At 43.1% G+C, this 25,200-nt stretch overlaps 2 protein-coding genes across 13 annotated transcripts in view; one reads left to right on the forward strand and one right to left on the reverse strand.

The window, feature by feature from the left end:
* Positions 1-10,597, reverse strand: part of bnc2 (basonuclin zinc finger protein 2) — a 105,056-nt gene extending 94,459 nt beyond the window's left edge. Inside the window, exon 1 of the mRNA XM_088374813.1 lies at positions 10,074-10,597. Within this exon, the coding sequence (XP_088230939.1) occupies positions 10,074-10,091 (18 nt within the window). The 5' untranslated portion in view covers positions 10,092-10,597. The remainder of the gene's footprint in view (positions 1-10,073) is intronic.
* The window catches only part of cntln (centlein, centrosomal protein), a 224,174-nt gene that overhangs the window by 151,753 nt on the left and 47,221 nt on the right, over positions 1-25,200 (forward strand). For 9 of the 12 annotated variants that reach the window (XR_015858264.1, XR_015858262.1, XR_015858258.1 and 6 more), the window contains exons 1-8: positions 14,820-15,219; positions 17,628-17,716; positions 19,386-19,470; positions 20,208-20,333; positions 21,329-21,508; positions 21,959-22,092; positions 22,634-22,796; positions 22,894-23,100. Coding sequence is in view for 6 of the 12 variants with exons in the window: in XM_088374815.1 (XP_088230941.1) it covers positions 15,139-15,219; positions 17,628-17,716; positions 19,386-19,470; positions 20,208-20,333; positions 21,329-21,508; positions 21,959-22,092; positions 22,634-22,796; positions 22,894-23,100 (1,065 nt within the window). In the remaining 6 variants the exon portion in view is untranslated. Of the gene's footprint in view, positions 1-14,819; positions 15,220-17,627; positions 17,717-19,385; positions 19,471-20,207; positions 20,334-21,328; positions 21,509-21,958; positions 22,093-22,633; positions 22,797-22,893; positions 23,101-25,200 lie in introns of those variants that run through there. The other 3 variants (XM_088374818.1, XM_088374817.1, XM_088374819.1) reach the window with 1 other exon arrangement.

Here is a 25,200-nt window from a genome sequence, read left to right on the forward strand (position 1 = left end):
CCTATTTATTGGCTGTTGCTTTTACTGGAGCGAGTAGCATACACGTCTCTCAACGACACTATTTTGGTACGTTACAAAGATGTTTATTTGTACAATACAATACAACTTGACTGAATATTGTCCCTCAGACGTAGAAGAAAGCGAGTTTCCCCTCTCACATGACCTCCAACCGCACTGACAAATGATTAGGCGGCTGAAAGCGTCTCATTATGAGCATTTACGAGAGAGTTCGCCAGCCGGAGTAATGACAGCTTTACTTCCAAAGTGCTACTCTTTCTTTTCCTCTCGCTTTTTCGAGCCCCCCCAACACACGCACACATCCTCATCTCTCGCACACTGTTTCCGACATGCAGACACACAACAGAAAGTGTGTTGACAGATGGAAACAATAAGAATGTTTTTCTTACTTTGAACCACTATTTTCTGCTCTCTAGTTCCGTGCGTGTGCGTGTTTGTGTGTCTTTGTCGAGCACGCTATAGAGTGTATGTTTATCTTTGCAGGAGCATACTCCATATAGGAGGCCCTTAAGAATGACATAAGAGATGCTTGACTGTCTTTTTTTATGGCAGTAAGACTTCTAATGTGTGTGTGTGTGTGTGTGTGTCTTCAGACAGTTTTTTCCCATAGGAAATTATGGAAATCTGTTCTATGACAAAACTGACTTCCCGCTGTCAAGTTTGCAGGCCATGTGAAAATGGCCATGTGTAAAAATAATTAAATAAAAATAATGATTTGTTTGCTAATGACAGGCAGAACAATTTAATGCTCTTACATTACAAAAGGTACAAAAATAGCTACTTTAAAAACATTTTTTTTTGTTAAGTTTGTTAATTTTTTTTCCGTTCATTAAGGTATCGGGTACTCATGGACGCTGCCGATACTGGTTACCGATACTTAAATGGATTACTGGACCGTCAATATTTAGATTTTTTTTCACCCAGTTACAAAGGTGAATCTTTGTAAGCATTGTTGGTTGAAATCAAGTTTTGGTCACAAATAAATACCTTTCACCATGTTCATATATATTTGTATTTATTTTATATATCTGTACACACAATTCGACAATCCAGGAGAGTAAAGCGATATCTTATTAGATTAGATCTTCTTGCCTCGGGGGCCAGAAGGCGATGAGATATTTGACCGAACGCGCAAACCAATAAGGGGCCATCGATTAGAAAGGATGAGCACCTTATTGGAGACACAGGTGGCTGCGTAGAGATTAAAAACAAAAGTGAAACAAAGAAATCACAAGTTTGAACTTTCTTTCTTTATGATCCTTTTAAATCAGGTGTGAGCCATTCAATGTCCCCATATTACATTGACTGTATTATTATTAGTCATGATTATTTATTCTTTTAATAGTTTGAGGCTTTTTAGAACTGCAACGGCCAGCCAATCACAGGGCTCGACATTAACGATGGACCAATGGCCATCGAGCAAGCCATTTTACCTCATAGAAATATTAAGAAAGAAATCTTTTATTAGAGGCGCAAATAATAGAATATATTATATATAAAATAATTGAAATTTATCTTGTAAATATCAATGGCCTGGTGTGCATGTGTGCATCACTAACTGTATATTTTTTGTGCATTTCCGTTCGGCCGGAATAATTGTATCGTAATTATCCCTAATTGAAAATGCATTGTTTCGCTTCAGTATCGCTCATTTGCTGATTTCCGAGCGGCGCTTTTCAACTTCTACGGCCAATTCCTCATTCCCGACGGCATTCCCCCGCCATGTTGTCGCCGTTTACGGCTCTTTGTAGAAACATGCGGTTCATGTTACTGTAATGTAAATGCTGATGTCGACTGTATCGCTCAAAAAAGATAAATAAAATAAAATCGTTGGCAAGGCTGGCTCATTACGGTCCACATTTAACATTGGCATGGAGGCGGCGTGATGTTTGCGTTGTAAATACGACGCGAGCGGCGGCTATAATATGAATTGGCTGCAACTGGATACTTGTGACTGGGGGGCAAATGGATCTAATGGTACTCTTAATGCCGGCCTTGAATAATGAGGCCTTTGTCTAATAAAACTGGAAAGCCTCCAAATACCTATAGGGACCCGGGCCAGTTAGAGCAATAACAGTCTATCAAAAGAGAAAGCAAAGTCATTACTTAGAGGCTAATAAATACAAGCTCCATGCTGGGGGGGGCGGGATGGAAAAGGAGGAAGACAGACAGGGATGAAAAGAAAGAGAGAAAAAGGAACGACATGATTCATCCCTTTTTCCTTGAAGGAGGAAAGGGGAATATCATTCAGTTCATTATTTCAAGTTTTTTTTTACACTTAATACTGTAGCGTATCCATTAAGCTAATCCTTATTTATATTTGAAGGATTTAAAGCATTTTTTATTGATTACCTTTTAAAATGAGGTCTGAGATTTTACATATAAAGTGCCATGAAAAATTATTTGCTACTTTCTAAAATTATGATTATTATTGTGCGTTATTTGCGCATTTGAATGTTTAAGATCAGCAAACAAATGTAAACAGAAAAAAATAACCTACTATAAATAAACATAAAATGTTTCAAATAAAAATAAAAAATATTTTTATTTAGGGAGATTTCTATTGAAAGACGACCTGAATTCATTTGAAAATAAATACAGAATAAAAAAAGGCATTTTCAATTGGTCATCTTTGTCAATGGGAAACAAAAATGCCGCTTTTTGTGTGTCTGCCATTTCGCCACACAATTCCCCGTGGAGGATATCTTCAAGATTTGAGTATAACCGTGCTGAGCGAATCCCCACACAGCGTGCTAAACGTGAATGAAGGCAGCCTTGGAATAGTTTGAAAAGATTTAAGCGCACAAATAAAGAGGGATGGACCTTGATCACCATCCAGGTGACAAGCACGACGAGAAAAAAAGTTAACTTGTTTTTCTTCGTGTTTAAGATTGAAAACTATTTGACGCGTAGCCTCGTAATTGCTTTGCGAAATGAAGTGGAGCTATGCAAGGCCCGCCAAACAAAGAGCACAATCAAAGCCAGCCACCGCCAGCGCTCCGACGGTGGCCAAGGGCACGGCGGCGGCGGCGGCGGCGGCGCTCGTACAACACTGTCCCTTATTCAACGTGGAGAGGAGAATTTTTCAAATAAGGGTCAAGCTTCAAATTGTTTGGGAACATTTGGAAGTGCTGATTGAAAAGGAAGAAAGGTGCACTTTGGTTTTTGCATCAACTGACAAGAAATGATCATCAATGACACTCATCCTTTCGTTTGTTTAGGCGGTAAAGAAAAAAAATACATTTGAAGATCTTCACTAACTTCAAAAAATGCTACTCAGTTGAAAATTGGTGCAAATTGTATTTTAAAATTTAACTCGTGTTGTTCTCAGGATTTTATGATCGGATACCTTCTTGAAAGCATTCGCACATGCGATACTTTTTTTCGGTGCAGATTTTAGTCATCCTGGCCTTGTCAAAGGTCCACAGGAAAGAGAAAACCCAAAAAAAAAAACAGATGGAGCCAGTAAGTAGTGTTCCAGCACGGTGGTACGCCGCTGGGCAAGGAACTGTCAGATGCTCAAAGTGTTGTCATGGTGAGCCAGCCACTAATTGTGCCGCCATAATTCTCGCCTCTGAACGAAGCAAACGCCGCATTATGTCGGGCCGGGTGATTGTCCGAGAAAAACTCGATTTGTGGTTTGGAAAAATATCGTTAGTGTGGCCCGTCCTGGAACTTTTCAGACGAGTAATCACCGCAGTGACACCCACGTGCCTCATTCAATATACTTTACAAGACGACCATGTTATCGTTCACAGCCAAATGAAGGCCTTAAGCATTTTTACAACTGTTGAGATTATGGGATGGGAGAAAGAGAGACGCTAGCGACGGAAGTAGGAGGAGGTGATGGGAGTGTCTGTATGTCCTCAAGGGGTTTCCGAATTCCTCGTTGACTATTATAAAAAAAACAATCCCGACACAAACCGCTTGTGTTTTCACTGTCTGTCACGTTTCTGTCAACGGTTGGCTTTCCCGCCCGTTAAAGTCAAGAGGAGCGATGGGCGGCCATTTTGCCCCCCCTGCTCCCGATCCCGCGGTCCCTCCTAACGGGCCGTTTCGCCCTTCATATTGAGTTGCCGGGGTAGAAGGAGGCCAGAGGAATCTAATAAGTGTGACAGTGGGGCTTTTTTGGCATTGTTCCTGAAGCTGTGCAGACTGTCTGCTAGCTCTAATGAAAGGTTAAATGAATAGGACAAAGTGACAGGAGGTACAATAAAGGAACATGGAAGAGGACAGAATGTGTGTGTGGTGGTTTTTGCGTATATGAAACAGTCCGGTGAAGAATGGTTAAATCTTTATCTGGGCTTATCTTCGATTGTTTAGCTTTGGCTCTTTAATGCAAATCTTTTTTTAATTGAAATGTATTCATATTAGAATGTATCTTTCTAACTCCTTGTTTCTGATCCACAATTTTGGCACTGTTGCTAGTTAATGGTTTACTAATAAACACGTTGCCCTGCGAAACTTTCCGTATAATTTTCCGCTCAAACCTTACAAGGAGGCTTAATGCGTAAAGCAGATGTGCGTGCATGCCACGCCGCGTACGTTGACACAGATGGTCAGAAAGAATTCCACCGCGGGGACCTTTGATAAACGTTAAGGTCATCAAGCAGCAGAGCGACGAAAGGGGCAGAGGGCGGAGTTCGCGTTAGACGCATGTTCCGTCTTGTGCCTGCGCCTGCCTTGGCGGAATGTAGAGTCACATGAAAGAAGCCCTATTCCTCCCCGCCTGCCGCTTTGGGAGACTTGTCTCTTGTGTCCTCCTCAAAAGCGCCACTGTCCCCCCTCCAGCCGGCACGCTACCTGTCAGCAGAATTCCCCCCGCAGCTCGAAAAACATCAGCGACGCCACAACCCAAGCCCGCTCTTTTCAAACAGGCCACTGTCGCGTAACTCCAAAACTAACGTATATAATGCTGTGTTGAAACATACTGTGATCAATAAGGGTGAAAAAAATTGGTTTAAATCAGTTTTGATGTAAAAGATGTGTGCAGAGATGCAGCACCCTAATATATATATATATATATATATATATATATATATATATATATATATATATATATATATATATATATATATATATATGTTATTTCTTTATATTTGTAGAAATAGACTAACGTCTATACAAGCTATTGAGAACACAACACAAATAATAATAATAAGTCAGGCGGAATCAAATTCCCAACTAAAGTCAGGGTACAAAAAAAAGGCTTTGCCAAGGCTGAATGAGCGTTTAAAAAAAAAAAAACATGATTGCTTCATTGAAGGTCCGATGATTGTCAGTGTAAACCTTGTGAAGCTCTAAAGAAGGCAGACCATTTAAAGATGGGAACATGCTAGAGTATACAAGCATTATATGAGTTTGCATTACATTATCACAAACAAAGCTGGTGAGATTCCTTCATCATTAAATATGTCCGCACAATCTAAGGGATTTTTTTTTCTTCTGAAATATTCATGAGGCATGATTAAGAGAAATATTAACTTTTTTAATTGTAAAGATTTTTTTGCATATTTCAAAAAGCTCTCTTAGGATTATTAGTTGTAGTAGTTGTCAGGAGGGTGTCAGACTGTGCCGAAAAAAATTATTTTATATATGCTGAGGGCCGCTACAAGACAGACTGCGGGCCACAAATGGCCCCTTGGCCATAGATTGGACACCACTGGTATAAATTGCACATAGGTGAATGGTTGTCCATCATGTACTTCAAATGGCTGGCCAGGTTACTTCTCTCAGCAAAAATCCAACACAGAAATTGTCCAAAAAAGTGAACGTGTTGGCGAGAAAGTTTGTTTGTCCAAGCTCACTCGTCACCATACCACTTCATTGATTTATTTAAAGACACAGTGGCCAATAACAGTATTGGTGGAGAGAATGTCTGGAATGAAGTACAGTGTGTGGAGGGGGGGGGTACACTTTCTCCATCCTTTGCTGTGTATATAAACAGGTTCTAAATGAGAACATTCTGGAGTGAGCCACTTTGCAGGAAAAGTAACTTTTGTCGGGTAGCGCTCCTCCACGCCACCCATTCCAAAGTCAACATGCTACGTCTCGGTCCTCAGGAATTTTTCATGAGCCACCACTTATCTTGTCATATCACATTTCTCACGGCAGCTTTTCGGAAGAGAACAGAAAAGACACCTCGAGGGCAAATGATTCTCTTTTAATCAAATCAACCCCGCGTGGCCCGAGGTGATCTTTTTTTCCTGAGCGCTTTCGTTTCGCAGGCACGCTGATGAGTAAACATGTAAAGAACCGGCGAGGAAATTCATGTGAAGTCAAAAAAGAAACAAAAGAAAGTTGTTGGAGTTTCCAGCGAGTGGCTTTTATGGCTGTAGGGAACCATAAAAAGTAAACGACACCACGTAAGCGCCAATGTCCCAACTGAACCGTTTCGCTCCCGTTCCTTTTCCGAGCGTCACTTTGACTTACGGTCTGCTCGGCAACGTATGGATTGCCATTCAAACGCAGTTTCACTACCAGCTGGACTGTTGCCACGCCGACACAGGGAAATATTTTTTTTCCCGCACTAACTTGTTAGATATCGATAAACCCAATTAAAGCAGCAGTTTTTTTTTTATACACCCCATAGTTCTAAAGTGTAATTAATGTTTCAAAGACAAAAATTAAATATTGAGAAAATTAATGTTTTTCCTATTTTAAATGTACGCAGGGGCAGGTTTGACCAGGTGTCGTATTAAACCATTGTGCGCCGTTGTGGGTGTGAACACGGAAATCTCTGACAAATCATAAAAGCCATTTTGGAATCTATTCTCAAGCCCAATTGATAATTTTTTTTAGCTATCCCAAAGTACAGCTAAAAATATCAAAATCGCAAATGTACCTTTGAAGCTTGCCCTGCTAATGCTTCACAAAATGCACATTAATTAACCGCACTGATTTTTTTTTTCTCTTGGTCCTTCCTTTCTCGGGAAATTGTATTTGGATTAAAAATGAAGAAGGAAAAAAAGGAGCGTGTGTAAGTACAAGTTTCAGGTTCCAGTTTAAACACATCTTGATTGTAATCTGATTAAAGACAGCCAACAGAAAGAGGCAAAGGCTATCTATCTTTTCGCGGATTTCAAGTCCCGCAGATAAAAATCTATGTGATAAGGCAAGAGTAAAAACATGCTAAATGCTGCTGTCATAACAGCCGTTAAGCCCGTTGATCAGCGGCCATTGTTTATTTAAGGTAGCGAAGAGTTTTAAAATGTATTCGCAGGAAATTAAAGTCCAAGTGAGGAGCGAGGATTCAATTTCTTACGCCGTGCCGCCGAGACAGCGAGAAGTCTAATTATATCTATTAGGTGTTTATTGTTTCGGATTATTAACGTCTCGCCCCTTGCTTTCTTAAAATTAGGAACCCGGCCGCGCAATTTGTTTTCTGTCCTCCGCCTCGGCTGCAGTCTCGGTGTCTTGTTTCCAACATTTTTTTCCATCTCCAGCCTCCACAGGTGTGTGACCCTCGCCCCACTCCGCTCCCTTTTCACAATATTACCTTTTCTGTCATGGCCAAGACGCACGGCGGGCCACCTGAGACATTACTGGGGCCAAAAGGGTGCAGCGGCGACCCTCCCCTGGATGGATAAATACGCCGCAAGAATGTTGCTTTGAAATCACTGTCTGGATAAAGTTCCTCTAAAATAAATGTCTTCTCTTTTTTCCTCCCTCTTCCTTCCTCGCGTGTCTCACATACTTCGTATTCATCCGTGCATTGCTGAGGTTTTAACTTTGCAGCAGGAACATGGAAGTGATTATCCTTCCAAATTCTAAAATGATGCTAACGGTAATGAGTTGTAAAAAAATTAATTTGTTAAAAAGAATTGGATAGTGTGGGGGGGTGGCATTTTTTTGGAATCAATGTTCATACAGCCAGTGAATGGTCTTGCCCATGTAGCTTGAGATGCGCTAAGCTATCGGTTAGAGTGATGCTAATCGGAATTACTTCTCGATTATGTGGTAAAAGCAACTGTTTTAAGTCGTAAAGGTCCGATTATGTTTTGTCGCCCAACTAGCAAAGTTTTGTAATCATAAAGGTGAGCTGGGTCATACCATGTTGACCTGGGGCATAGGGGTGTTTGGCTTAGCTTGCTGTGTTTTATATCATAGTTGGTTGAAATCATTATATATATTTTAGAGGGGGGGGGGTGATCTGTCATGCAGTCATTGGGTCTACGTTTTAATCATACACATCATGAATTCGGGAATTGGCGTCCATGTTTTTAAGCCCCTGCTTGGTGTGACTTCTATTTTCCGTTGATGTGGTCATCCAAAAAAGTCGTTTTAATAGAGTTAGTCTCTCGGTGTTATTTTTATTCCTCACGCCATTCTATTTCAAACAAAGGGAAATGTGATGTGGCACTCAGAGGCGGAATGGAGAGGATGGAGTGTTCTGGTCTCGGCCGGTAATCAGAGGAAGCCAGCAGGAGGTAGAGGGTAGGGTTGATGGGGTCGGAGCAGAGCACCTCTAAGCAGCCTTTCTCTTCATTAGCAGCCTCTCTAAGGGGCAGCAGCGGACAGGGTCTTCACTGGCCCACCTGTCCAGGAGATTATTGAACCGACTAACCGGCGGCTCTGCACACACACTTCTCTCCCCTCTCATGATTCCCGAAGTACCACAGGAATCACGACTGGGCTGACAACCTCTGCGTTTTTTTTTTTGGTCTTCCAATTCTCATCGCCACGTGATTAGCTGAAGAGGCGCATCTATAGCAACATTGCTGCAGATGTTTATTTCCCGTGCATGATAACGGCATTGCCGTATCGTAATAAAAATTTGGTCAAAATGGAGGCGGGGCTTTTACTCAATCCAAATTCTGACCAGATTCAAATTATTAGACAAGATGGAGAAAGCGAGCGGTCGCGGCCTCGTCTTGATGGCCAATCGCATTGCTCTGATGTCATCTCTTCCAGCCAATGAGAGCATATTTTGGGATGCTTCTTAAAACTTCACACACCTTCTCTGTGATTCACGAATCCTCTTTGTCATTTATCTCCACTTAGCAAAAAGAGAGCCCCAGGGTAACTCTTGTGATCTTAATCCTTTGCTCTCGTTCAATGCCAATACCTGCACAAGTGAAGGAGGTTTGTTCTGTGGTCAAGAAAAAGTGAACCACACACACACACGTGCACACACACACATGCACATGCATGCCTTGTGCATTGCCAGTGAAGAGAGCAGCACCAAGGTAAAAGTAAGCAAATGACACCCCTGGAATGTAAATTGGCATTCTTCACCAAAAACCCAGACCTCCAGAACATCTCTGACCCACACACACACACAAAAGCCAGGCCAAAAGACACACACACACATTGATGAATGTGTCAAGGTACTTTGGCGGCGCTTTCAAGCGGGGGTCATCCATCTTGCACTGTTTCGTTATTTCTGCCCTCTCCTTCCTCTTCACCGAAATGTGGACATGGTATATGTGTGTGTTACCTTTTGTGTGAACTTAATGTGCGCTCCCTTTATAATCCTGACAAGAGGACAAGGTTGTAAAATATTGTCTTCACCTTTTATGTGCCTTTTTGATAAAATGAATAAATATTTAAAAGCGGCTGCTTCGGAAAGCCCCCCAAAACCAACAAAATGTGTCATTTGCAGAATAGATGAGGGCTGAAGGAATTTTAGGCCTTATCATAATCCAGAAAATGCAACAAAATGAATGTGCATGGCTTATTGGTGACATTTTGAAGTCAATTGGTCAGTGTGGAAGTGTTTTAAAACATCCATAAATCACTTTGCCGGTGGCTTTAAGTGGATTACGTGACACTTACTGTGTCAATGTCAGTTTTGATCTTTTTACCTGTTAAAATACGCTTAAAATTTAATACAGATTAATTTAGGGGTTGTATTTTGGTAGTACTTTTATTGACAAACCTCACTGATAAATGATTATGTGAAGAAAAAAAGAAAAGTGGCAGAAAAAATGACAAACGCACGCATCTGCTGTGATGCGTTCACGTACCATCGAATAAACCAAGTAAAACCCAGTGTCATCTCCTGATTCTGTAACAAGGATAAGCTTAATGGGGAAACAAAAAATCGTAATTACCATGGCTGCATGTCGCATCTGACAGAACTGTCGAACTCCTTTGGCGCGTTGGCAAACTTTGCGTCCTCCCGCACACGAAAAGTCTGCTTTCGCCCTCAAGCGGGGAACTTTCTCCTCGTCGCCGCTGCTCGCCGCGTGCCGTGAATCGGCGCTCGATTAGAAAACTTGTACTTGATAGTCGTAGGTGATTCTTTAGGGGGGGGGGGCTTCGGAACCGGCTTGCGAGTTGGGGGTCTGCTGCCAACTACGCGTCACGCAGGATAGTCGAACGCGCAATCACGACGTCGCCTTCTTTTTCTTCGTCCTTTTTTCCTTTTCTGAGTTTGCCTTCAAATGAGATAGCCGACAAGCTGAAAGTGTCTGTCCTACCTTGAGGAAAAGCTAGGAGAGAAAAGAAATACGCCTCCCCGGCCCCCACGCATGCACACACACTCGCACGCACGCACTCCCCTGGATGGTTGTCCGTCTGCGCAGCCCTGCAGCGAAGGTGTCTGCGAGCTTCTTTGCGCTCCCCCTGTGACTTGGCTTGCTTGTTTGATGACTTGATTTGTGGCATGCACGGACGAAGTATGGCGTCTTTATGCAGAAACATAAAAAAAAAAAAATATGAGACACTTTTTAGAAACAGCTCTCAACTGCAATAATGGACGTCGTTAAATGAATATCCCGGTAAATAATACCCCGATAATTTGTCTCAGCGTTGATCACACAAGAAGTTTACTTCATATTGTGGAATTCTATCAAACTTTTGCGAACATAAAAAAAAATCACCTAGGCGACTATAAATTGGATAATGTGTCAATAAATTAAGTGCCACTGCTAAACATTGTATTCTTAATAAAAACAAAAAATAGATCAACTTACAACTAAAAATAATAGTTTTTAGTCCAACCATCAATATCTTGAGGGTTAATTAAAAGATATTATTTTTCAACACATTTATAATGGGCAACAATGTCGACTTCTGTGCTGCTGTTTTGGTTAGTAACAGAGTTCAATTGGGTACAGTATAGTTTCCTGCTCCTATAAGGGAGTCGTCTAACAGAGAGAGGCTTTTACTGTTTTTGTCTTAAGTGAAGGGGGGGAAGAAAAAAAAAGGTATATGCAGGCAGCTGAATCCCAAGGTAGCCGTTCCAAGCAAGTCAAGCGTCTGGAAGCCCCACTTGCATGTTTTGGTCAAGGGGTAAATAATAGGTCTGGGATTAGGCTTGTGTTGAATTCATTGGCGGATAACAAGCTTGCGAGGTCCCACGCTATGCATATTCATAGCGTGGTCGAGGCCGTGGGAGAGTGAAGAACATATGCCTGTTAGTCCGAGGGCTCAGCTTTGCTAATTAAACGAGATATTACATACTCGTTTGTGAGCCAAAAGCCCACATGTGCGGAAATCAACTCGCGGGTCATATTATTAGGAACACCCTCACTATCTAGAGATCCAACTTTAGGGTAGATGCTCATTTTGTAGGCATCAAAAATTTTAGGTGTATAAACAAACTGCACTTTTTGATTGAGTACAAAGATATAGTTTCATCCAAATGGGGTCAAGATAAAAAATTTGTAACACGGGGTTAGTTTCAAAACGAGATTATCCTTCCGATTAAAATCGCTCGTGTTTTTCTTTCCAATAAACACTGGAATAGTGAAAACCTGTCGTTTCGGGCAAAAAGCAAACAATCTGTCTTTCTTGCTATTTATCAGTGCAACCATCAGATGACTTCATTTACACAGAGAAAGGCTCTGAAAATAACGATTTCATGGGAAGATCGTAACTCTGTCATAATAACAATCCTTATGTGCTGCTTTTGGCCCGATTTAATGGTGAGCTAAGGTAGTTAGCCGGGTAAGTGAGGATGTGTTTGTTGCTGTGACAAGTCCCCCCACTGTTCATTACTCAAGCAGCAGGTCTAAATGATGGTAATGATAATGAGCTATTGAATCTGCCACCTCCTGGGACAGCCATCAGTGAGTGCCCCTGTACATCAGGAGTCAAACCCACTGAGGTTCATCTCTTCATTAAGTTCCAGTCACTCGCGACAGCAGTAAAAAGTCTGGAAAGGTCACGTTAGATGCTTCACTGTTCCACCAATAGACAAAAAAAAAAAACAGCCCTTGTTTGTAAGACTTTCTGATGGAAATATGCAAATGAGATGACTAACACGAGCGGCGCTAGGATTTTTTTTTTTATGGGGTGGCCAAAGTTATCTCAGCAATAACAAAAATTACAAACCCAGAAAATTCTTCCAAAAATATTGGTTAGGATTTATTATGTGGTTCCGATGGGGGGCTGGTGAGAATGTGAAAAAAAAAAAAAAAAAATCCTGGTGTCCGAGGATATTTCTAGCATTTAACCAAGAAAAAGGGAGACACAGGTGTTGGGAATACTTTGCTCATCCCATTGTTTTTTATTTTTTCAACACAGCAACCTTTACATTGGGCAATCAATGTCCCAAGTCCTTGGTCTTTTCTTCTCTCCTCGTGGGAAATAAGAACTTTAAACACAAGCCTCAACAGTGCAATTTACCCTTTTTAGCGAGAAAAGGACACCATCCTGGGGGAAATGCTCAGATTTCTTGTTCCCACCACTTTTCTGAGTTTGCCAGCTTGGTGAGCTTCATGTCATGCACATATTGTAAATACTACGGACTTGAGGAGGTGACCTTCAACTGGATCAATTCCTCTTTCAATGATTGCTACGGAGTGAAGACCAGAAGGATTCAAATAACGACATTGAAAAAAAAATTTGGCGAGATGATCCTGTTGGAAAAAAAATATGTTCGACTCAAAGAGCAAATGTTTCTTTCAGAAGAGGCAACATCAAGAAAATAAATAATGATTTAATGATTAAATTAGTATTCGTATTAATAAGTATACTGTAGACCAGTGATTCTCAAAGTACAGTTTGCGCGCCCTCTAGTGGTATGTGAAACAATTACTACCTGAGTACATTTCAGTTGTATTTAACTTTTAAACGGAATCCATCTTGAAGAACTGTTTGTTTTCAATCACGTCGAGCAAGAACTAAGCCGTTTAGCAAATAACGGCGTCAGCCATGCTTGAAAGTGACTTGAACCGATTTTATCTCTCATGTGTAGTCTCGTTTCCACCCAGCGGGATGGATGTTCTACTAAACACTTTGTGAATCTCGACATCCCCTCTGGCATTTGTACAATCGCTGTTCCTTGGGTACTTGAAGTGCCTTTTGTCATCTAGCGCAGTTCTCAGGTTCTTCAGCATCAAAGCCATTGATGCTGTTAATACGCGACAATATCCCCCACTTACCTTGAGGCAGCAGGCGGAGAAGACGCGCTTTGTACAACTCTCAGCGGAGTGTCGTGTTTTGTGCCAAGCCCACGTACGGCACAGTGTCAGGAGCTTGTCGTCGGGTTCCTTGGGGATTTTTCATGCTACTGCATTTGCATGATCATAATCTCCTCAAACACTGTGAAAGAGCTTTCAAACAGGTGTGACATAATATATCTATTAATTCATATAATTTGTTATAATCCAATACGAATGAAACTGAAATAAAGACTCAGTGACAGAGTCTCCCCACGCTTCGCCGCCATTAGTCCCAATGAGACAAACACAATGACCTGAACAAATGAGAATATTCATGACCTCGCTTGCCCCGCTTGTGAGTTTGTTGTTTTTATCTGAAATTAATATTTTTTGTGGATATTTTGGTATTACAAAGACTGATTTTCATATTGGTTGTGTATCAAAGTAGCTCAGCTGTCACTGCAGTGTTTATGATGGTGCTTTCTGGTTGACACATCCAGGCCAGAGGCAAAACTGGCGGGTTTGTGAAAATGTATACTTTTTACCCTAAATGCACGAAGTGTGTCCTAACTAATCTGTGTGATAGCTTGGATCTTTCATTTATGTGCTTTAATCTGTCCTCAGAAGGACAGGCTGCAAATACTTGAAAGTGGGAAATACAAGGTGCTAAAACGTGGCGAAACATGCCTGTGCAGATCAAGCATGCGCGTGGAAGTATTCAAATGACAGTAAAGTGCAGATGCGAAGCCGGATTTATTCATTTTGTTTCATTTGATGTCAAAATGGCTTTTCCTAATTTGTTATTGTATCTGGCCACAAACAGGGCTGTTCCATTGATGCATGGCGGTAATTAATTTTCGTGACCAAAGACAGAAAGGAACATTCAAATAAATCACGCGTCAGTTTATGTATCTGACCGAGGGCACGGGCAGATGTTGCACATTATCTTGCAATTTAGTGCCGCTTAAATGGTTTTTCGCAAATGAGCGTCGTAATGACAGGCTGTGTTCTTGGGTCAAGAAACAGCCTGGCAAGATTAAACAACATTTGTGTGACTGCAGACTGCAGTGACTGCAGCAAAGCCATTTGTCATATTTCTTAATTTGCCTCGAACCCTGACACTAAGACAGTAAGCACATTAGCCACACAAAATGGAGTTGTCGAGTCTTACTGGCAAGCCAGATCCATCTATTGTCTACATAGAAATGGTCCTCATTAGAGTCATGGGTTATGTGACGTCAATGTATACAAGGATTGGACTTTTTCACTGAAGAGCTTAGTAGTTATTTTTAAATTATTTTTTCTTGGGGGGTGATTTATTAAAAAATTTTGGGGTTACAAGTAAAAAATTATTTTTAAAAAAATACGTGAATATTAGTATACTGAAAATGCATCCATCTATTTATAATATTTGGAATTTTTTTCAATGTCATATGTCGCCTTAAACTGTCGTAAAACGTCGTGCTTCTTATGACGTAGGTGAGCAATAGCGCGCTAGTTTGAAATGAGGAAGCCATAAAAAAACAAATATGAAGTGTTTAGGATGCGGTTGACAACCCTCGTGAAGTTCGAAACAGACATTTAGAACATGTCTCGTTTCGCTATTCCTTTGGAAGATGCTTTTGAGCCAAGACGGAGATTTTATCATCGACAGAGACTTGCGAACGAGTGCGCGACAGCTGCTGGCTAACGCTTAGCATTAGCTCCCGGTGGCTCTGTTGTAGCGGTATTGTGAAAAGTGTAATTATATTAATATTGAAGGGGAAACGACATTTCTGGAGCCACAATGTCGTCCGCAGACGCCTCTTGTATGTTGGCACTGGAGGAGCAAGTGAGAAGCTTATCGGAGGAGTTGGTGCAATGCCAGGTATGTCGCCCAAACACTTACAAATATGTCTGGGCTGATACTTTGTGTTACAGTTTGTATTTTTCCCTTTACCGAGCTAAATAATAATGTCACGAGAAGTGGATTCACGTTTATTGCAATATAGTGGAAGAATATATTGTTTTGCCAGAACCTGTTGATGAACATAAATATCTACTTAAGTCCAGTGACGTAGTCATACTTTCTTTGAAATCTGTAACTATTATTTGCACTGAAGCCATTCTTGTGCATGTAAATCTAACTATGTACACCTAAACTGCTCACTGAGCATCACTGAGCAGGCTCTCCTCCTCAGTTTGTGATGGAGAGATGTTTCCAATGCACACTCGCCACCAGGTGGTGCCTAACAACATGGGAACTGTTGGAATGCTTTGAATAAGTCACAAGATTGTCATGCGACAGGTTGTCAGCTCATTTCCTGCAACATTGACTCACTTTATTGATGGTCACATTAATGAGCCATCTCCTTGCAAAATGAACGTGACACAATTTGCTTCTTCATTGCAAAGGAATTGATGTTTGCATCATTAGAAAGTCAGTTGATCATTTGGAGCCGAAATGCAAGTTTTCCTATTTTGCATTAAGAGATTAATTTTTATTTAATTTATTTCTGTGTACAGTATAATTTTGTATTGACCAAATCTCATGTGCATCCATAGATGTCAGTGAAAGAAGCGTGGGGGGGCAAGCCTTGCTCAAGGGTAGAGATTCATAGTTTCAGATTAATTGAAAAAAAATTGAATATAGTAAATAATATACTACAAATCCGTCGTCGTTGACTACATGATACTTTAGATACAACAATCAATTATCGGCAAATAATTATCAACGTAATTGATCATCATAATTTTGAAACTTATCTTTAAAAATCAGATCAACCCTTTCATTGCTTACTGAAATAATTATTAGTTCCAGGCTATTTTTTTAAAAACATTTTATTTTATGACCTAATTCAATTAGAAGTGCGTAACGTTTCCAGTCAACAAGCCGATCGCTTCCCTCTGATTTTCTTACTGCCACTAAACTGCCTGAAAGGCGCAACATCCTCGGTGGTCTCATTCACGGAATATGACATCAGAGCTCCGGACCGTCTAATTAGGGAAGGGGGGGTGGGGGGGCTTTATTCCTGTAGTGTACCATTTAAATATTGCCATTTGAATATCAGTGATGTCTTAAGTCTCTGGCAAGATGTACTCAGGGACAGCCATTAACTACAAAGGCGCCCATCTGTCAGCCAGCAAGTGCTCCTGCTAGACTGATGCTAATTTAATTATCATGTGTGGCTGGATTCCAGTGGCTATGTTTGGCCCGTGGTGTTTCGCTGTCTTAACATGAAAACTGAATAATTCATCGGGCCATCAAACGCACATCCGACACATGTTTAAGCGCGCGCTGATGAGGTTCTTGACCAAACACGGCTAATGGCGGCTAAAGGGTCCTGCATGTTTATTCGACTCGAGCCGCATTGCAGAATCTCCAGCAGCTCTTCCACGGCCGTAGCTACGCGTGGATAGCTTAGCTTGACACTCCTTCCACTTGATATGTTCCTCTCATGGTCTCATCAAGGTCCGCTCTGCCATTTGACTAAATAATTGATGAGACACTTTTGAGATGGGGGGCTAAAATTCATGTACTAATTGGAGACCGGCGGATTCCAGTGGGAGGGATGACTTTTATCTTGTGATGATGTGAACATAATTTATCAGATAATTTTATATCAAGTCGATTTGGTGTAATTCTGTCTTTTAATGTCAGAAATGTGTGGGGTTTTTTTCTCGCCGTAGATGTCCCTCATTAAACCAAATGTAGCTTTAAAAAACTCCAGAGACAATTTGAATTGGTAATGCGGCAGGCAGGCAGGCAGAGGCCGGCCCGGGTTGGTCGACTTGAAGATGACTCGGTCTGTCATCGGTTTTGAGTTTCTTTGGGGCTGCTTAAAAACAGATGTGGAGCGCTTGATTAATGAAGAAAGTCCGTATCAACATGGATGCCAGCCCCCCTCGCCGATCATAAATAGTGCATGGTGACAAGTGTCAATGCTTGCTCCCCTTGAGTCGAAGGTCACATCCCAGGCGCTGGCGTTCAGAGCCGACTCGGGCCCATCAAAAATTATTTTGTACAAGACGGCCTAAATTATTGATGGGCTTCTCTTTTCCCTGGTATGCTAATGTCATCAGCGATTCCTCTTCATTTTTGTTTTTGAGGGGAGAGAAAACTGACATGTTTTGCTGCTGTCCTTACTGGAGGGAAGTTAAAGGAAAAAATTGCTGAATGTTAATAAGGGTTCAAATTTAAAAAAAAAAACAAGCACTCGTTGGGTTTTGATCAAATATTGTCGTGATGTCGCTGCTCGATAAGGCCATTTTGTGACAATAACTTTGTTTTCTCAGGCCGATAAAGACTTTGTGTGGTCCCTGTGGAAACGACTTCAAGTGGAGCATCCCGACTTGACCCAGGCTGTGAGTCTGATAGTTGAGCGGTGAGTCCATTCATTTTTTTTTTCTCTCCAGTGCGGCGAGATAAGCGTGAAAGTCGCTCGGCGGACGTAAGGCACCTTGGCCGTTCTAGCGGGGTTAGGACGGAATTTTCCGCAGATGCCCATTTAAGCCTTGTTATCCTCAGCATCGCCGTTCAGCCACGGAAACCTTTTTAATGAAAACACGCTTACTCGGCTCCCGTCGTGGACCGTCCAAAGACCCCTGCCAACGGGCGTCTTTAACGGATAAATTCAGATTGACTATGACCTTTTTTCACCGAGTGGCTAAGCTACGTCAAGATCACTGGCATGGGAACGTTCAGCAAAGATAAAATATGTACCGTTTTTCTGACAGTGCCCGTGTGGATAAATTTAATCTAATATCGGCGGCTTCTGGCTTGTTCCTGGACAGAAAGATCCAAGGATGGGAATATCCGGCTTTTTAGTCATATACGTGATTATTTTTTGCCGTTTCTAGCCACGTTATCATAAAATAGTCGATGACAAATCTCGAATGAGTCACACACCTGGTTTGAAAATAGCTTCAATAAATAAAGATGGATGCACTGAAGCTACAATATCAAGACTCTGAGCGTTGTTAACAGATTCCAAACAGGAGAGTTAAAAAAAATAGACACCGCGTATAGTAAGCGCGTCGAGAGAGTTGCTACAGGTGCGTCCCGGTGTTTCGTCTCAGCTTCTTCAGTTAGTTCTCAGCCCCCGCAGGAAACCCATCAAAGTGTGCTGGTCCGCCGAGACCGCCGGGGGAACATCGCAGCGTGTGTACTATATCACCTGATGCGCAGGAGGATATTGACATGGTAATTGTGTCGACTCCAGTCAAGCGCGGGTCCCCACCGGGAGCCTCCGTTCAAACCCCCTCCTTTCCCCTCTTGTGGATTTTTTTTTTTTTTTTGGAGGAGCGATTGGTTGCTTTACGCGGTGAGCCTCGACGCACCAGGAGATGTAGCTAGGGCAGCTCGCGTTCCATCGCTTACCCCAAGGGAACCCGCCAGATACTTATTTCAGCATCTATCAGGGGAGAAAGCTGATCAGAAGAGGCAAAGAGACTGGAGGAAAGGCCTTGAAGATGGGAGGTGTAGCGGGAGTGAGCGATGAGGGGGGAGACGGAGGGGGGGAGGTGGCCTCCAGCAGTTGAAACAAACCGGTCCCCAATTGCTGCTCTGTTTTTGTCTCCCTAGAAGTTCACACGATTAAAGATGTGCCAAGGGGGGCTGAAAGGAAAGTTCACTGCGGTGTTTCCTGTAAATCTTTCGAATTTTCTTCTTTTTTTTTTTTTTATCTGTGATTTCAATTTTGTGGCATTGCAGCAAGAATCGTGGAAGTCAAGATTTGCTTCGGCGGGCCACACAAAGTGTTGTGATGGGCCTGGTCGGGCCTATGGGCCTTAGTTTGAGGTCTGTTGGGTGAATTTAAACTCTTTTAGAACAAATAAGTTCCTTCCGCAGTGTTTAAAAGGGTTCTTAGGTTGAAAACTGTGTGGGAGACTCTGACGATATCATTCAACAATGTTCCCGGGAGCTTGGTGACTTGGGAATTCCTCCCAGTCTGCTATTTCTTTGCCCTTTCCATGCATTTCTCCATCATAGTCTCTTTTAAGAAGTGACTTTGATCTGAAGGTTTGTAAATCTTCCACCATTCCGTCTTTTAGGGAGAAGCACAAAGGTGAGATGAAGGACAGGAAGGTGCTAGAGATCCTTCAGGCCAAAGACTTGCAGATACAGGATCTGAAGCAGGTAATGTGTCGGGAATTTTTGTCGGGAAAAAATCTCATTCCATGTTGTTGCTCCCGCTACTTTTTCTAAACTGTTATAAATTTTCATTGTTAACCATATCGGAAATGCACGTGCTAAGCTTTCTGTCCTCGACCTTAAAAAGCGTCGTTCCCCCTCCCCTCTTACAAATTGAGCACGACCGAGGCTCAAATTGTTCACGCCGACCTCATTATCAACGTTTGAATTTATCTGACGCTCCCACGTCTAAATCTCGATGAAAGCCCCCCCTCCGCCTCCGCGCTCTTAGCACAGCAATCCGGAAGTGGCGAGGCCCGCCTAAATCCACAATCCGAACGGATCAGAGCCATTTCCCACATCGTGGCAGTTAATTGCATCCCAGAGCAGCGTGTTATTTGAGACGAGTGCACGCTCGCAGAAGGTAGCGGATTATAACACAATTCCAAATCGCGGCCGCTTACGTAGCGAGGCCGGGAGGGCCGAAAAAGCTGACAGAATGAAGCAGCAAAATCTGATTTTAGCGTTTTTATTGATCTCGGTGGGGGGGGCGGCCATTTTGCCACCTGTCGCCGACTAAAAATGACATCAGAATTGCTCGCCCAATCACGGCTCAACTGCATTCTGAGTTTGGTTACGTGACGTTCAAGTCGAGCCCAATCCGAGACTGTTGTAAGTCTTTGATTTCGCCTCGGCAAAGAGTTTTTTTTTAGTTTCTCTTTTTCCCCGCTTTCTATCCGCAGCAAGTGTCCAAAAAGCAGCAAGAGGTGAACAAGCGATGCCCATCGATGGCCGACGAGGTGGCTTTAATGAAGAGCGAGCTGGACGCCGTGAGTCAACAGCTGCTCGACAAGAGCACGCAACTGCAGGTGGGTTCGACAAATGTAGCTCGGATTCCTCTTGGAAGCAATGACGAGCTTTGTGGCTTTTTTTGCCCCGATTTGTCCTGCCGCAGAGAATACTTAACAGCTGGTAAGGACCGGAAAAAGAAAAGCCGGTTGTTAACTTGCAGATAAATACTTAATGACCGCATCAATGGGGAGGAGAGTGAGCGTCTTTCGCCGCGGACGCCCCCATAATTATGACTGCGTGGGACCCGGCTATGATTAATTGATAGAGGAACAGTCCTCTCGCTGTTTTGCTGCCGTCTCACGGCGAGAGATGGCAGGGGGACCGCATCAAAAGGCCAGTCGAACGGGCCTCGCGCCCGGCGCCGTTCTCATTAAAGCCGACACGGCGGCCCTTTTGTCGGCGTGCGGCCGGCGAGCGCCAGCCCCTCGGTGCAGGTGACCTCGGCCAATCAGCGGCTCACGCGGGCATCTCCCGCTTTAAATTAGGGGGAAAACAAAATATCAAAGCCCCGCCAAGCATTACATATTCATGGATCGGTAGAGCCCCTACTGTTATTTAAAAAAACAAGGGGAAACTCGAGACAGCAAACTTGAATCAAAGATGGGTTTATGTGACCCTAAATGTATTTTGGGGGAAAAACACCTTTTTGAAATATTTTAAAGGTAAACAGTGGCAAAATTGTGGCTCGATTTGAAAATTAGCTGTGCATGAATCCATTGTGACATCTCTAATTTACTTCATAAACATGGCTATCAAAACATCGCTGTATTTTTCAATTAATTGTAAAAATGCCATTTCAATTTTTCCGTTGTTGAAATAAATCACACATATACTGTAGATGGCACATTCGGAACTTTATTTTTTTTGACTTGTGCCAGTAGCAAACAATCTGAAACGCGAGGGGAAGGCAAAAGCTCCTCCATCATAACTTTTTTGTTTTTCTCATGTTATTGTTGATTTGGCCCTCTCGACCCCGTCCCCTGACACGCGCGCCTCCCTCATCCTCATCCAGGAATTGAAGACGGAGTGTGGGAGGAAAGAGGAGGAGGCGCAGCGGGCGGCGCGTGCACTCGAGGAGGAGAAAGGGGGATTAGCGTCCCGCTGCGTCGCCCTGCAAGCTGACCTGGAGGAGAAGGAGAGGCGGGCCCAGCACCAGCGTGACCAGAGGGAGGCTGCTCAGGCCAGAGTCAAGGTTTGGAGCACACGCACGCGATGGTCCTTGTCCTCTGCGGCGTTTCCATTTCTTCTGCACACCTTGACATCGCTGATCCCTCGCTCCTTCTCCTCTCAAACGAACCTCAGGAAAGAAAGGGAAGAAAAAAAAATGCTGCAGCAAAAGCACACTTTGAAAGCATTCATGGAAGAATAGCTTCCACTATATATGTGGAAAAAAATTGATTTTACCTGGAGGATGGTTTTTGAGGGTGATTGATGACTAAAAATAGTCGATTTTATTTATGATTCGTTAAAATAAAAAGGAAAGCGGCAGACACTAAGAAATGTGAAATTACAAAAAAGTAAGGGGAAATATTTTATTTATTTATTCATTTTTCTTCTTTAGAATAAGGTTATATTTCTTGTGAATGTGTTCATTTGACTAGTTACAAATCATTAATGACTTTCTCCAAAATTACCCTTCCAGGATCTTGAGGAAGAAGTACGCATCGCCCGGCAGGAGGTATCCACCACGCAGAGCCACAACAGCGCCCTGGCAGCTCGCCTCTCCACCAAAGAACAGGAAGTGGCAACAAAAGACCATCAGCTCCGTAAACTCGAGTGCGCTCGCTACACGTGCCACCGCACACCTCATCTGCTTTCAACGAGTTTACGTTTAGTGCTGAGTGTGCATGCCGATCGCGCTAAGTACCCCCAGCTTTCAACGCAGAGGCTCGGGGGTGACACTGATATTTCCAAACGCGGCTCACCTAAAGCCACCCCGTAAGCCCCGAATAGTGGATGCGCTTTTAAGGAGGCAGAAAAGGGAAACTGGGCAGGCTTTGGCTAAGCTGTAGTCGATATGATAAAAACTCTGGGAACCGTTAGGAGCCTTAGTGGTAATCTCATCCTTTTTTTTTTTCTTCTTCTTCTTAACTACTTTTCTGTTTTAATGGCCGCCGCGCTCTCATGCGTCAGTCACATTCGGAGCTCGCCAAGGCCTCTCAAGGTTTTAGCTCGGTGATTAAAGATGGCTTCGCGCGTTCGAGGAGCACTTTACGCGTGTAATTCCGCAGCAACTCTGGGAATTGATTGGTATTAAGCGTTCTTTATCGGTCGTGGCGAAATTAATTTGCGCGACGCGCTTTGTCTGCCTTGCCAGGTGTGAGTTCAGCGAAGTGCAGATGTTGTACAAACGGAGCACAGAGCACGCGGCGGCCCAAAGCCAGCTGATCAAGCAAATGGAGGGACTCAACGTGGACACGCAGAAGGTGATGAGGAACCAGGAAGAAGCGCATACTGCTGACACCAATTCGTGTCAGAAGGTACACACGCATCGAAGTTGTCCTTGGGCTTAAGAAGTACCCGCTGGGACCAGTTTTTTTATGCTGCCTAGTCATGCCCCCATATATCATTTGACAGCTCTACAGCGAGTTGAGCCAATGCTACCAGACCCTCATGTCAAGTGAGGCCAAGCTGCGGCAGAGTCACCAGGAGCTGAGCAGCCAGCTGGCCCACAAGGAGCAGCACATCTTGCAACTGCAGGCCCAGCTGCAACAACAACAACAGCAGCGACAAACTCAGCGGGCAGAAATTTCCATCTCAAGCAACAGACAAACTAACTTGAAGGTGAGGAAAAACTGTTTTAGTGACGGTAGGCCAGTCTGCCTTGGAGGTCCTTTGAGGTCACAGTAGTCACATAGCCGTGAGCAGTCTGTGTGTTTGAGTTTGCAATGCGGCCATCTTTGAACTGTCACCCTCGAGTTGGAGAGCGCCTCGAAGCTAGATGAAAACCGCAGTCAAATTAAGTGGCAGCTAATGAGGTGAGAAGATATGCGATTATTTATTCATTTGACCACATCACGCCGCAGGACCAGACTTTGTCAGATAACATCTTCACGGCAGCTGATGAGTTTTTGCGCTCGGTCAATCGGACCGCTCGGTAATAACCGGCAGACTGTCGCAGATATCAGATCCAAACGTTAAGCGAGACGCCATCGCCCCGCACCACTTAACCCCGGTAATTTAACCAGCCGCCCGTATGTATAAATGGATCGTTTAGCCGTTAATTAATTACAGCGGCGGCGTCTTCCTGCCGGTAATTAATACGATATTTAGAAGAGGCGCTGTTTGCGTGTAGCACGTGTCGAAAGTTGAACGCTCGCTAGCAGCTTGGAGATCGCATCTTTTGTGTTCTTCAACTTTCACACCTACTGACATCAAGCGAGCAGGTAAACAGATCCGCCGTCCCAAAGCGGGAGCGCTCAGTCGAGAGGGCGTTCTGGTTCCCACTCTGCAATTTCACTGACAGGTTGTGCGAGAGAGAAAAAAAAAGAAAAAAAAAGGCACTGAATTAAAAGCGCGTGTGTATTTGGGCACGTAATCACAAATTCCGTAACAAGTTCCTCCGGAACACCTGTTAAATTCTAATGCTCGGGTTGTCGGGGCAGATGTGATTTTAAATTTAAATGTTTTTGGTTGGAAGTTCCCCGTCCAAGGTGATCAAAGTGCTGATCGCAACAGGAGCACGAGGCGGAGGAGACGCGGCGCTCATTTGAAAACAGGCCAGAGTGGCAGCTTTGAACACTCCGCTCATCCCGCGGTGTTGGGATTTTTTTTTTTCTTTCTTCTATTATTGTTATTATCAGGCCGCATAGCTTTGGGGAATACGAGAGGAGAATAAGACCCATTGCGAGTTCCGTGTCCGTGCTCACTTAAGTTTATGCCGAGGTAAAGGTAGCGCGTGATGAACATCTGTTTTTGTGCTCACTGAGGAACCACGGCGGTCCCCGGCCAGTAGCAAACTACACATCTCCACAACGCAACATTCACAAGTTTAACACTGAAGTTCAACCAGAATTTTCCGGAGAAAAAAAAAAGTCTCATAAGACTTTAACTTTACCTCCATCATTGTGTTTTGCTTTTTTTGCGGGGGGGGGGGGGGTGTAATGCCACGCACGTTGTCATGGTAACCGTCTAATTACAAATTGAATTTAGCACAACGATCTAATGAATCAAACTTAGGATTTCTTTCAACGTAGCTTCTTCAAAAGGGTGGATAGTTCGATTTTATTTTAATTTCACTTTAAACTGATTAACTTCTCTTTGGAGCTTCCACTATAACTTTTCGACGATCCAGTCGACAACATAGCATCAAGTTTACTCTTGTAGGTTTTTTTTTTTTTGTCTGGCTGTCAGTCAGTGTTGTGTTGTGATTAAAGGGCACCATTAGAGTCTAATCCGTAGCAGACCTCGGGCTTTCTGGAAGCTTCAGCAGAGTCCATGAGTGATAATGTGCTCATCCTGTGGGCACTCATTCAACTACTGGATGCTCGCCCATCGAGCAAAAGAGCGAAGGTATAAAGAAAAGTTATTTGCTGCTCGTCCTGCGCTTTGACTTTTTTATTTTTTTAAAGACTCCAGCGTTTTGGTGTTTTTCGTACTGAACATTTAGGTGCCGTGCTAAGTGGCGATGACCATCTGCTCCACTCTTTTAGCCTCTCTAGCAGCATGTTTAATTTAAAAGTAATCCACTTCGCTATTTACCCACCATATATTCTCCTCATCTGCATCCTTGTGTTTCTTACTTACATAAAAAGAAAAAAAAAGCTTCTTCTAGGCTGTGTTTATGAAAAATAAATAGCGTTGTCAACGCGGGTCGCGGTGCGCCTTCTGGAGCCGAGCCACGTCGGCGGGCCGGGCTAATGACATGGACTCCGGCGGTGCGCT

This window comes from Syngnathus floridae, chromosome 4 (assembly GCF_059516105.1).
Source record: "Syngnathus floridae isolate MCC-2025c chromosome 4, RoL_Sflo_1.0, whole genome shotgun sequence".
Classification (NCBI taxonomy): Eukaryota; Metazoa; Chordata; class Actinopteri; order Syngnathiformes; family Syngnathidae; genus Syngnathus; species Syngnathus floridae.